This window comes from Gasterosteus aculeatus, chromosome 7, assembly GCF_964276395.1.
Source record: "Gasterosteus aculeatus chromosome 7, fGasAcu3.hap1.1, whole genome shotgun sequence".
In the NCBI taxonomy this organism is placed as follows: Eukaryota; Metazoa; Chordata; class Actinopteri; order Perciformes; family Gasterosteidae; genus Gasterosteus; species Gasterosteus aculeatus.
In genome coordinates, this window is record NC_135694.1 from 17,237,493 (window position 1) to 17,251,030 (window position 13,538).

At 45.4% G+C, this 13,538-nt stretch overlaps 1 protein-coding gene across 8 annotated transcripts in view; it reads right to left on the reverse strand.

Moving 5' to 3' along the window:
- The window catches only part of auts2a (activator of transcription and developmental regulator AUTS2 a), a 316,878-nt gene that overhangs the window by 133,944 nt on the left and 169,396 nt on the right, over window positions 1-13,538 (reverse strand). For all 8 annotated transcript variants that reach the window (XM_078106530.1, XM_078106532.1, XM_078106535.1 and 5 more), the window contains one exon: window positions 7,429-7,530. In XM_078106530.1, coding sequence (XP_077962656.1) covers window positions 7,429-7,530 — 102 coding nt within the window. The remainder of the gene's footprint in view (window positions 1-7,428; window positions 7,531-13,538) is intronic.

Below are 13,538 nucleotides of genomic sequence, written 5' to 3' on the forward strand. Positions count from 1 at the left end.
GGTGATTTCAGATTGGAATAATTTGAATTAATGACACATATCCTAGTGCCACATAACAGACATTTTAACTGCCAAGGTAACATTGGCATCAGTAGCAATATCCCTGAACAGGAACAGCTTCACCATCCTGCATCTACCTGTTAAAAAACTCCAGGCTGGACTGAATCCAGCACAGGACAATCCAGGCTTGAAAATCAAACCATGCAATACAAGGAATTTGACTTGGCGCTTGGTGCTTAACATCAGACAAGACAATGGACAACAAGACGGGTAAGACAACATAGTGCAATTTAAATAAAAATAAATAAATAAAATGTAAAAAATAAAATGCACCAGCGAACAGAAAGTGACAAGTGTATGGTTATGTGCATGTGGACTGTGAAGGGAGTGAGTCAGTCAGTAGGGGACTGCACACTGTTTGCGTGGCGGGAGGTCTTAGTCCTGATGGACCTCAGCCTCCTGCCAGATGGAAGGGGCACAAACAGATTTTGTCCGGGGTGAAAGGGGTCGGGAACAATCTTTTTAGCTCGCTTCGGGGTCCTGGAAGTGAACAAGTCCTGGAGAGATGGCAGATTGCAGCCGATCACGCTCTCTGCAGAGCGAATGACATTTCCCTCTTATATAGCAAATAGGGTGTTTATTGATACAAATCAATAACTGGATAGATTACAACTTTGTGTCTATTCAAAGTGCATGTGATGAAAAGTGGATCACAAACATTGCTGCATGAAAAACAGGGCTATTGTTTGTTGAGAGCAGAAGGGTCGGGATTCTCACAGTACCGAATCATTCCATTTGATTTGGATTCAGCTGTCAACAGCAGCGGGATCACATGCAATGGGAGGAGACGTACACTCTTTTGTGATTGGCCTATCGACACGACAGATCAGTTTGTGGACTAGCGCAACTTCCTGTGTAGTCACCGCACAGCGCTCTGAGCCACTACAAACTCAACAAGTCGACAAAACTCACACAAACCTCGACCCTCCCACACAGCTTCTAAACCCTGCAGCTAAACTCCACGGTATAAACATGCACACACCGGGGATACACATGGACAGAGCACACACAAACACAAACATACACTCCTTGGAGGTTTGCATCACGGCATGGATATTCATGTGGAAATACTTATGCCATTGCTTTGTTTATAGTGGCTGTGATGAGCCAGGAGAGAGGGTAACCATGATTTGTTGGCCCAGTGGCGGTAAGCGATATGTAGCAGTGAGTGGCCAGTAATCATGTTTATGATGGGGAGACGGTTCTGGACTCCCGGTGTGTTTGATTGTGTTTTCTCTGGCTCCCAGCTTGGGCCCCAGTACCCCCCCACCGGGCCATTGTGATTGAAGTATGCACTAGCTCAGCTTCTCCTTGCGGGGGGTAAAAAGGTGCGTGTAATACCTCTTTTAGTCCTTTGCGTGTGTGTTTGCTTTTACGTGCGTATTTGTCGTTTTGCATTCATACAGCGGAATCCTCGTCGATGAAGACCTCCCATCACAAAAGAAAGCACCACTTCCCCTTTCTCCTCCATGCAGCCAGATCCCACATTGCTCTCATTGCTATGGCAACCAACACTCTCTCCTTGGGCTCTGCATGCATCCAATCAGAAATAGACCTTTGTAGAGATTCCTCCAGGCTCCACTTATTCAACTTACCCCAGCGGAACAGCCTGCCCGCTGTAAAGGCTGGAACAAAGAGCGGAGAGACTCCCTCACCAGGCGAAGATTGGGGCTACAGGGTTGGGTTACAGGGAACGCAGAAGTAATACGTAGCCAAGAGCTGCGTGACGCAGGGCGAAAGCAAAAGCAGGGTGGCAGCGCATGGCCACGGCCAATTTCAGTGGAAATTATGTGGAATAGGATTTGTTATTGGAAGCCTTGGAGCCTGAATACTTGGCAAGTATCGCGTGGCCCTGGCACTGGTTTCAGCTTGATAAGTCAAAATGGATTCCGGCTGGGCCTATTTATGTCATTCCTGAAAACATATGGATAGGATTCAGGCGCTCAATACTTTCAACCTTCAACAATGACATTCAACACCACTTCTCCAGTCCATTAATCTTCCATGAGAAGAGATTTATCATCCACAGCACTGAGGGATTGCATGGAGCCAGCATCAGCATGAACAGTATTTACCACACCAACCTCACTTTGTATCAATTTCAACAATTAAAGAGTCCTATTTTGCTGGATATACAGTAACATAACAGCAAAGGTCACAACGTTCCTGTGACTCCCCAAATTGCGTTTTGTGTCCAAGGTAAATATTTAGCGGATATAAACTAGTGCCATGCAATCTCAACCTGAGGGCTGCTCAGAGGTCACTGCAGACAATCACACGGGGCGTTCTAATTATATTTCTGCAGAGAAGACTCAGCCGGGTCGGAGTTAAACACTGTGAACGTAGGCAGGGTGGCGGGCGTGCCTCGAGCCCTTGTGGAGATGAGCTATCCGGCGGGACCTCTCACAGGGCTCTGACGGACATTCGGCTGTTGGGCTACTGGCAGCGTGACGGAGGCGCAGCATAATTTCGCCCGGCTGCCGTGCCACAAAGTGTCACAATCTGTCCCTGACGACCCCGACTGCAGGCGATGGGAGAGAATATGGGGAAGAGAAATAAAAGTGACGAGAGGCGGGAGGGGAAAAGAGGTCCTGATTTAAAGTGCCAGAGGTGGTAATAACCATGTCTGGCTACATTCTGAGAGACGACCCTATTCATCCGGTTGATTTTGAGTCAAAGACAGAGGCAAATGGTGTGATCTTGTGTCTGGATCATCTGACATATCATCAGAGTGCCCTGTGCGTCGGCACCAGAAGCAGAGCGTAACACAGCATGGTCATTTAACGAGCCGGGCGTCAATTTGTCAAAACCTTTAGCTTTGAGAAAGTTCATATACAATCACTGTGATGGATGATTTTTGCTGTAAAACAAACTTAACAAAAATACTAGATACCAGTACATTTGATATCTCCAGGCTTCTTAAGATGGCCTCTTAATTTTAGATAAGATGATAAGAAGCTCCTGAAACCACCTTCAGCTATATTAACAACTCAAATTCATCCCCATAATGTTTCTTCTGTTGAAGTTACTGACATTCACATCTGGACACGGTGTTGGGGTAATGAATTATTTGTTTGTATTCCTACTGTCTTTGTCAAGTTGTCCTGATTTGTTTACCTCGCAGGTGAAAACTCATCAGACAGTCAGAAAAGACCGCCAAGTGGTCGCTGCACGGCATTTGCTCATTTCACACTGTCACTATGCACACACTGGAGCGTCGGCACGAGAACGATCCCGTGATAATGAGCTAATTATAGGTACAACATTCCTACTTCCACAGCTAAATGCTTGTCTCTAATAGGAAACATTTCAAATTATTGAGAGGCAGAGAGAGAAAGAGACGGATAATTGATGCAAGCAATTACAAGTTCTGTGTCGCAGCAAATTGGCCAGCATATCTGGACATGTAGGGGGACTGCGACCTCATTTACATCACAGTGTCAGGAAATAATTGGAGAATGTAGTGAGGAGGTGGGATTACGTAAGCAGTTAACTTGGACAGTGAGATTCCTCTCCGACAAGGAGCTTAAGGAAAATACTCTGCTCGCAGGTCAAGGACAAAATATGATGCGCTTCCCTGGTACGATTAAGCAAATTCAATCAAAAGTATATATCTTTTCTTTGGAGCAACAAAAAATACTTTATGCCATCAATCTGTTGCCAAAAGCTGTAACTTATCTATTTTAAATGAGTTCACCACATAAACGCAGGATTGTGAATAGCTCGTCATGTTTTCAGCAGAAAGTCAGTAATAACGGTGTTGCGTTTCACTAGTCATAAGAGAGACTTTGGCTGCGTTTGGGGTGAAACCGCTTCAAAAGCACATGAAGACGATGCGCTTGACTTTTAAAGATATCACTTCCAGATGTTTCATTACAAAACAACTTTCCAAGACCTCCCTTCAAGGAAACCTTCCAGTGCGAGAGGAGCCAGGACACACCAGTGTGGATTACAGGAACCCACAACTTTCACTTTTTCTTTTCAGTCGGGGTAAACCAATCCAAACTGTCCAAAACACCAATAGAGTTTTAATATTAGCGTTGCAACCAGTCTTGCTAAGCCTTCACACAAGTCATTACTCTTTGTTATAGGAAGTAATCCACATGATATACCATTAAAAAGATGTTGTCCAAAAGCCTTAGGCGCATCGCATGTGTTTCAATTCGACGTACTCAACAGGAAGCTATGGCTGACAATAAAAATGGCCACTGAAATAACTGGGTTACCTTCATTATAGCCTGCCTCTTGTGCCTCTCATCAGGCTGGCCAACATTGACTGGCGGGCTCTGACCCAACACTCCAGAGCTTCCCTCTAATGCACCCGCCTCTCATCAAGACCCTAGGGTGGAAAAAAAAGGAGTAACATGCTGTTTACTCGCAATCCGGGGCCCGTAATTGCCAATTTATTTGATAGGCAGCCGGGTAATGATGGCATTTCACCCCTTGCCGCAGAGACTAAACGGGAGTGATTCATCCCAAGCTCCCTGCCCAGCCTGATCCAGCAGACTCCCTCTGCTCAGTACTGCCGCCTGCTTGAATGCCTGCCACCCAGACTGACTGGGGCAGGGTGCGGTGGGGGGGATGTGGACGGCTTCAAACAAAACCAACCGCTTCAGAGCAAATGCGGCTAAGCCTGCCAATTTAGCTGGGGTTTGGGGTTGAGGCAAACGCAGCCGAGCTGATGTGCCATTTGTAGGCCTTAATGAGCTGGCAGGAAGGAGTGAGGAGGGAAGGCGGGCGGGAGAGAGGAGGCTGCCAGGCCTGACCTCCCCTGGCCTCCGTCTCCCTGCCAGCCAGTGCCAGGTCGGCAAACTGAGTTCATCTGCTTCCTGGGAGCGCGGGCGCTCTGTGAGGGGAGGGGAGTGCTACAGCAAATACTATTAGCAAACTGTTGGGTCTAATGAACAGCCCGGGTCAAAGCTAGCTCCTGTCTCACACTGCTCCTTGCCACTAACGAGTGATTTCGATGTTTATCTTCGTTATTGCTCAGAGGGCGGAGCATTGACTACCGACCGCCATAGCAGAGCTATGGCTACAGCCTCCCGTTGGTCACCTTACATATCTACCTTCATATGTAAGTACAGAACCTGTATTATTTAACTACAAAAATAAAACATAACCAAAATCTCCATGCATGAGCAAAAGAAGTTTTGTCTTCTTTTTCCATACTCCTTTTTCTTGTTCCTCCTCCTTTCAGAGCTTTGCTACAAAAGCTACGACTTGCACCTCAGGCAATGTGTGAAGTGCTTTTTTACAGCACAGCTGAAGGGACTTGTTCAGAATTCTGCAGGGACCGGAGATGAAGCCCCACGTAGTGTGACCATCTGAGGTGACGTGGGGTCTAAAAGTCTGTCTTCATGCAGCCCAGCTTTCAGCAGCTCCTCTGAAGACATGCGGAGTCTCCTGTGGGGGGTTGACCAGACGATGCCGGAGAAGCAGAGTTCCTTCTATTCTCTAGTGTTGGGAGTGTCTGAGACTATAGAGAGGGCAACAGATGCTCCCCGAGAACAATGCACGAGCGGGGAAGCTTTCTGTCTGAGGAAACCTGAAATCCTCAAAACAACTTACGGAGACGGTTTGGAATCCAGGACAATGTTTCAATACGTAGTAAACACATCGGCCAGTGCTGCAAATTATGTTCATTTCAGGAACTGATTCAACACAAGATTCAGACCAAAATAGGATGAATGAACAGTCTTTGTGAGAGTTACTAAACATAACCCAATGTAATTGTTTAAAGATGTTTCATTAGTGTGTAATAAGTCCAAGTGCAAAACATCAAGGCGATGTAATCTAAATGTAAGGACATGGTTGACCAAGGAGGCAAAGTTGGCAGGCTTTTATGATTTTGCATATTTAACATTGCCTCTAAAACTTGTATTAGAATAAAATAGGATATTTAGTGTTCAAGGCATCGAAGGAATTTGTGATAACTGCCATAAGACAATGAATATAATTTCCTTAATATGCAACAAGCATCATACAGAGCTATACTGTATTCCATGATGCTTTGACACTGCACCTAAGTTGAGATCATGACTCTGTTCACGAATCTGTGCGACTGTCACAGTGAAACGATGTGTCAAAGCTGTCTTTGTCTTGGTGTAGTGCTGCGCAGTCACAGTGCAGTTAGACAAGAATCAGCAAGAATCATTTCAATTTCTGTTGTCAACATCAAATTACTTACTTCATTTCATGCCTAGTCAAGCATCCTAAAGCTACACGCGGAATCCGTTTCGCTTCAGTCGTTGGGCCATGTCTTTCTCAAAGACTCAGCTGACAGCTTTAATTATGGCCAGATATCTCACAGTGGATTCTCCACACATATCAGCGGGGCTGGGTGTGTGGCGGAGAGGTTCCTTTCCAGCCCGCTCGCTTCAACGTCTCGGAATATTTCACAGGGCGCGGCGACATATAGCCGCTCTTTCTTCTGTCAGTTAATGCTAGCCTTCAGCTCCCCCTAAAAGCAACGAGGACGAGAGAGGGCAGCGTCTTGTGTGTGTGTGTGTGTGTGTGTGTGTGTGTGTGTGTGTGTGTGTGTGTGTGTGTGTGTGTGTATGTGTCTGTGTGTGTGTGCGTGCAGGACGTAAATAGTGCTCTTCACTTCAAGTACTCCAAAAATGCACTTAGGACTTCAGCAAAATAAACAGCAGATTAAATCCTGGCCAAATCAATTATATCAAATTCATAACTTACCTTTTTTCTGTGACGTAGCAAAGGCAATCATATAATGACGCTTGAATGATGGAACCGGACTAAAATCTATCTTAATGCAGAAAGAACTGACTAAGAATACCATATGTATTTTCTTAAGTTCTGAATGTTTTTACTGTGACAAGATGAATAGAAGTATCTGACGGCCCACATGATGCAGTTCCCTGTCATGGCCCAGGTTGTGACACAAGCAATTTATTTCAAGTGCCAACTTGTGGAAATTCTACTGTGGAATAATTCCAACCATTATATATCATTCATATCCAGAATTTACTTGGTTGTCATCATAATCAGTCAGTTCTATCAAATTCTTTGTTACTTTCAACCTACAACAACTTCAGTCCATTCAACTTAATGTTGTGGAGGCTGCCAGAACTCTCTTTTCTATCTACTACTGTGTATTCTACACGTTTATACCTCTGTAAAGCTGTGAATCAAGGACAAGTGCACGGGCATGCAGGTGATGAGATATAATGGATAACTTCTGTCTGCAAGAAAAGTACTGCCGACATGCTATGTGGACTTTAACGGTCAGTAAATATTTGTCTTTTGAATATATTTCAACGGCTGTTGAATGTTTTATGATTTGGGAGTTTGAAATGATGTGATGACTATGAGCAGAGTGAAGCAGTGATCCGATGGTCATGTACTCACATCTGTCAGTCTGTCTCTGGAGCTGCTCCTGACGGAAGGCTTGGACTCTCCGCTCACACTCTCGCTGTCGCTGCCTTTACAGTTGTTCTTCCCCGGCTTCAGCTGCAAACACGGCAAACACACAGGCCAAGGGTTAACGACATGAAGCAAAACTGTTAACACCGCACTTTAGAGCTCTACACGGATAGCGCTGGCTATGGGAAGGCGTCCCACAGAAATCGCCTCATGAATATGTGGGAGCTGGCAGGAGCGGCGGTGCTGTCTCTGTAAATCTGTCACATCTCTGAGCCTATTCAGCAGTCATCACTCCGCCTGCCAATGATAGACGCCATCTGATCTCGCAGTATGAGACTTCCCTCAGCCCACGAAATAGGGAACAGGCACAAAGACCCCTCCAGAAGCTTCAAATGGAGCCGCTATCCTCTCCAAGCAGACGCCGCATGCCGAGGCAGCAGGAGGTGTCACCCTCTAGACGGCCTGTTCGAGATGCAGCGAAATGACGAGAATAAAGGGAGGACGTGCCAATCCGCGAGCATCTGAGGCCCTTCAAAAATCTGAAGAACAATAAAAGACTCCGGGGAGAGCGGAGCGGAGTGGAAGGAGGTGGGGGCCGTCCTCGCCGTCCAAGTCTGCGATTGATGTCCTCTGAAGCTCCCATGCTGCTCCTTGCAGACCAGACAAACGCCGCAGGTTTCATTTCAAAGCGCATAAAAATATGCTTTATGGGATAGTGCAGTCAGCGGCTGCTGCCGCCAACTAATGGGAGAAGCAGAGCGTGGCACTGCAACACACAAAGGACTTGGACTCTCCTTTCCCCTACCTGTCCTGCTCTGAAGGCAAAGGGACAGTATATTTTATATTTTTTTATTATCTCTCCTTCAGAATTCTCTTTTCAGGTATCAGCCATCATTTAGTGCGATGAAAGGGCACAAGGTGTGGGAATACCAAAAGAACCCCCGAGTTCAGCGGGTAATTAAAATGAAAATGTTCCCTTTTCTGTAGCCATTAGCCGTGTGAAAGGAACCCCGTTCCTTGGGAGAATAGCGTGATGGGGGGAAGGCGGGTGCATTCGCCAGAGTGCCGAACGTGATAAGAGAGTTTGCGCGCGGCGAATGCCTGACGGGCCGCGTGTGCACTCCTCTGTGTGTGCGTCAGCGTGTGTGTATATGTGGCACAGACGCCTACACACCGATGCCCTGCGCTGTGATAGTACTAATTACCACCAACACATTTTATTCCCACAAACACCAGGGGCACATTTATCTCTTTTTCTGGTAAATGCCAGTTTGTCTGAGGGGAGTTTACATGTTTTGAGAGAGAAAAGAGGCAATAATATCTCATCCTGCCCGGCCTGTGAGTTGACCCTTAGAGAGGGCAAGGGACGCTGTTCAGGTCCCAGTCTGTGGCTTCTTCATCAAAACATGTTGACCTATAATATATAAACCTGCATGTGTCCCTGCCGACAACACAGGGCAGCCTAATCATGCATTTATGAATGTGCACACACACACACACACACACACACACACACACCTTCCTGAAGGCCGCTGCTGACTCTTGCATCAGATGTTCACAGCCCGAAACCAACTCGGTGCTTTTCGGCTTATGAAAAATATAATCGGGAACGTGTGGGAGAGATGTAGAGATTTGTCTTTTATTAATCAATGTGCTATCACTCCGACGCCGCAGCGGTGAGAGCACATAATCACATTGCCATATCCTGGCTTATCAGTGGGAAAGTACCCCCATGAAATCAGAAATCTTGCACAAATTTAAATCCATGTGTGATGTCTGCAGAACATGTCTAATAAAGACATTCCAATAAAGAGCGGCTCATCTTTCAGGGCTATTACATAGCTCGGGACCTGATTACACAGCCGTTTGAAAACGTATCCCTCAGCTTGTTCCCTTTAATTTTCCCTCGAGCCCCCTTAAATTACTTCAGAGAATTATGTGTGTGGGTTTTTTTTCTTTCTTCATCAGCTCTCCCCTTTCTGAGGTTCACATGATGGATTCATTTTGTTTTATGCGGTGATTAATAGCTTTCTAAAACAAAAGGAGGAAATGCTGGTGGTTGATGACAGAGATTCGTGCAGAGCCCCCATAGCTATTCGGCGCACACATGAACCGCAGGTTAATTAGTTACATTAACCACCGCAGTGTAATCTAAACTTTTCATTAAGTTTTCATTATTCAGTCAAATATGTCTCATAACGTTACTTTGTAAACAACAAATCTGTGTTTAAAGTGACACCAGGAGAATAAAGGTTTGCTTGGTTATTTAATGACGCCTTTGGGATCTGTTCAGTCAAAATATAGATTTTTGGGCCGTGGTTATATGAGTGATGGTGGTGCTCGGAGCAGAGAAGGCGCGCCGGGAACCGCAAGGCTGGTGGTTCGAACCCTGGCTGCTCCATGTGCCATGTCAAAGTGTCCCTGAGCAAGATGATAACCTTTGACTGGTACTGAACGGAACCATGATATGCTCACATAACAGGTAATTGGGTAAAATGTAGCTTTGGTGAGAAACAAGTTGTTTGAACAGCAACATCAATAGATTTTAGGGATAAACAATGAGCCCTTTAACGCTTCCTCTACACGTATAATACACATTTAAACTACAAAGATTTGTTTTCTTTCTCTGTGACCTCTGCTCCCACAATGCTGCGCTGATCACTCCTTCTTGTAACTGCACGCAGGTCATTTTTACAGCCTTTCAAACCGGTAACTAAACCCAGCGCACTCCATTGCATTCAGCGTAGATCTAACACAGATGGATGAGTCTTACTGATGCAATAGCATAAACACATTAATTAAGATGCAAGTTGAGGCATACGGATGCATTTATTTAACGACCTTACTGTATCTGTGCAGCAAGAGTAAGAAGTGGCCCTGAAGGAAGATGACAGACGGATGGTTTTAATATTCCAGAGGCTAATTTCACAACAATTAAAGACCCAGCGAGACATTAGAGGCTAATGAAACATTTAAACTACTAGTAAGTGCGTCTGCCATTCATTTGCACATAGTGAGGTCTGCAATCTGTTCTGTGTTAAGGGATAAAGTTTTTGTTTTTTTCCTCTTACCAGTTTGAATTTACTGAAGTAGAGAATCAACAACTGTTTTCAATTAGCAGTCAGCGTGAGGCTTTGGAGGAGCAGCCGAACCTCAGCATGAAACAGTTAAACCCGCAAGTATGAAAATCATTTCTTTTGAATCCTTTACATAAACGCTTATGTTATTAGCAACTATTCAAACTTGCTGCCATACTCCATTTGCTTATTCCAATGGTGACAACTGAACGTTTCCAAACCATTTGTTTCTACCGAGGGGAAAATTGTTTCATTAAGTGGTGCATTGTCCGTGGGGAGTTTATGATTGCACTAGCGTTGTGTTATTTTCACCTAAGTGACTGCAGAAGTACGATTTGGCATTATAAAACGAAGCGGATGATGTTGTTCCAAAGCGAGTAATCACAGTTTATAGTAGTTCATTACAAATGTGGTGGTGGTCGATATTGGCAGCCTCAGGGCGTGCGTCCATATAGCGTTTGCTCTCCTGGTAGGCCACTGGGGAGCGCTTTAACAACAACAATATCTTTCAACAATACATTTTAACACTCAAACCTCTATTGAATGTAAGAGTAGCACCGGCACTTGGTTTATTATGTTCTCTGGGCGTTTTCTTTCACGGTCACTAGCAGGTGGAGGCTGGCCCTCATACGCATGGGTGCGCACCTTCTTGTCGATCTTACAGCGGTGGTGCAAAACGAGGAAGAAGCCGTTGCATGACACAATCCACCAAACTGTACCAATTCCACCGCCCCGTTCAGGAGCTCATTTTAGACAGAGCTCAATTCACTTCATTGAAATCTCCTGCATATGGGGTGGGTGAAGGAACCAGTTAACACAATAAGACATTCTGGGTGTTAATATGTTCCTAAATGTAGCATTATTAACAATATCCCCCTAAATCATATTAGTTAGGTTATTCTTATATACTTTGCTAGCCAATTTTTCCCCTTAACACTGGTGGAAGATTGTTCTCCTAAGATCTGCACGTCATTGTTGTTCCCAGTGATATTAGTATTTCAAACATAGCAGTAACATGTTGACTTGCAAAAAGGGTGCAAATACAACAGACCATTGTTGTCAACAACAGTCGAACGTAGTTCATCAAAGCAATTGTGTTGTCTCAAAAAACCATGCTGATGGGAATGATAGCCCACCCTATCCTCATAGATAATATAGAAACAAATGAGCTGTCGATGACTTCCTCTTCAAAGGTCTACTATGGATTTCCAATAATATGCCAGTATATTGCAATTGCTTGACTGGCCAACGCTTCAAATGTACATTCACCAAACACTCCCCACACTGCGGTATTTCTAGTCCTAGGATGCAAGAGGAATAGTGGTGAGGCTTTTCATGTCTATTGGGGGTCTGCTGACATAAACAAATTGCACCTGGGGACAGAAAGAGCAAAGGTGCTGCTGAATATGCTGCTGTCACAAATACCTTTGTCTACCAACGCGAGCAAGGCCTGCGTTTATATTACAAATAAATATGCCGCTCAAAAAGACTGAATCAATATGGAGTGTTTTGATTTGGGCACTGTTGTCCGAGGCAGCAGGAAGGTAATAGCATGCAGGGTACGCAGCACACGCTACAGCATATCCACCATGATGAGTGCAGGGAAATTATGAAACATCTCATTTAGCACTGAGAACTGCACTGGAACAGCTATTACAACATTGTCTTCAACATGTGGAGTCAATTATTTTCCCACTAACTGAAAAGTGCTCACCGTTGCCATAGTGGAATTTTACAAGTGTATTGACCTATTCTCAAGGGCAGCACTACAGACTCGATGCAATCAAGCACAAAAGTAGGCCTGCTAACATTTCTAACCACAAAGGCCTCTTTAAACAGAGCCATACACAACCGGCCTGCCCCGGCAACCCCACCCCCATCCTTCAAAAAGAAAAAAATAGGACAGGGAGAGAACTGGGCTCAGTTTTCTGTGCTGGCCTCGGAGGGATAGCTATCAGCTCCTGGTTCCCCTTAGTTACGCACAACAGCAGCTGCGGAGCTCGGCGGTAATAAAACCTGGAACAATTTAACGGCTTTTATTGTTCTTCTGCGGCTTTCGGAAAAGCTAACCTTTCCTCTCAGGATCTGGTAGAGAGAATCCCACCAGGGCAGCAATGAAAGAGGATCTCATTTACCTAAAAGCGCTTATAAATTTTTTATTTGCTTTAACAAGTAAATTAACAAGTCCCTCATTTGGGAAGTTTTATGGCTGCTTGCCACTAAAGGATGACGATGAGTTTTATAGATAATCCACTACCAAGGCTGCGTTGCTGATAATAAATAGTCTATTTCCTGCAGCACTGTCAAATCCCCTTGGTTTCAACCGACTACACTTTGAATATCTCCTTTATGCTACCTTCAGAGGTCTGTATAGCGGGGCTATTAAAGTGTGCTGCAGCTTCACGACTAAGCAGTTAAAATGAACAACTTGCAGAATTTATGTAGACTTTATACAGGTGCCCTAGGAGACGCTAAACATCAGACACCTCTAATCATGTCCATACCAGTCCCTACATCCCATCGGCCTCAGTGAGCCCATCGGGTGAAAGCACCTTGGGCGGGCCGACAGCAGCAGCTGGTTTAACCCCCCTTATGTAAATAAGACATAAGAGACGGTTCGTCCAGGCCTGCGAGGGCGACGTGGGCCTTACGTCCTCTCTCTGACGGGGGCCCACCTGTGTGGCCCGGCTCTGACGCCCAGCTTCTTTAACCGCCACGGACAGGAGCCCCGCCTGGCGCCCGTAGCGCCCTCTGCCACCCTCGCTCACAGCCTGTCACTGTGCATCAGCCCGTGGCCTCAGTTGCCCCAGATTTGTTTACCGTTTACCGCCCTTTGTGGGTTTTATCTCTGTATTTGAAGCATAGTCATTGAGTGATCTTTCATCACTGTCACTAAAGGGACATATTACATTTGCTTTGCATATATATATTCCAAAGCCATACTGTTTGACTGTGGGTAACCAGAGAGAAGCTCTACTTACTTTCAATCCCTGCCGTCATTGAGCGGCAGTGATCTCT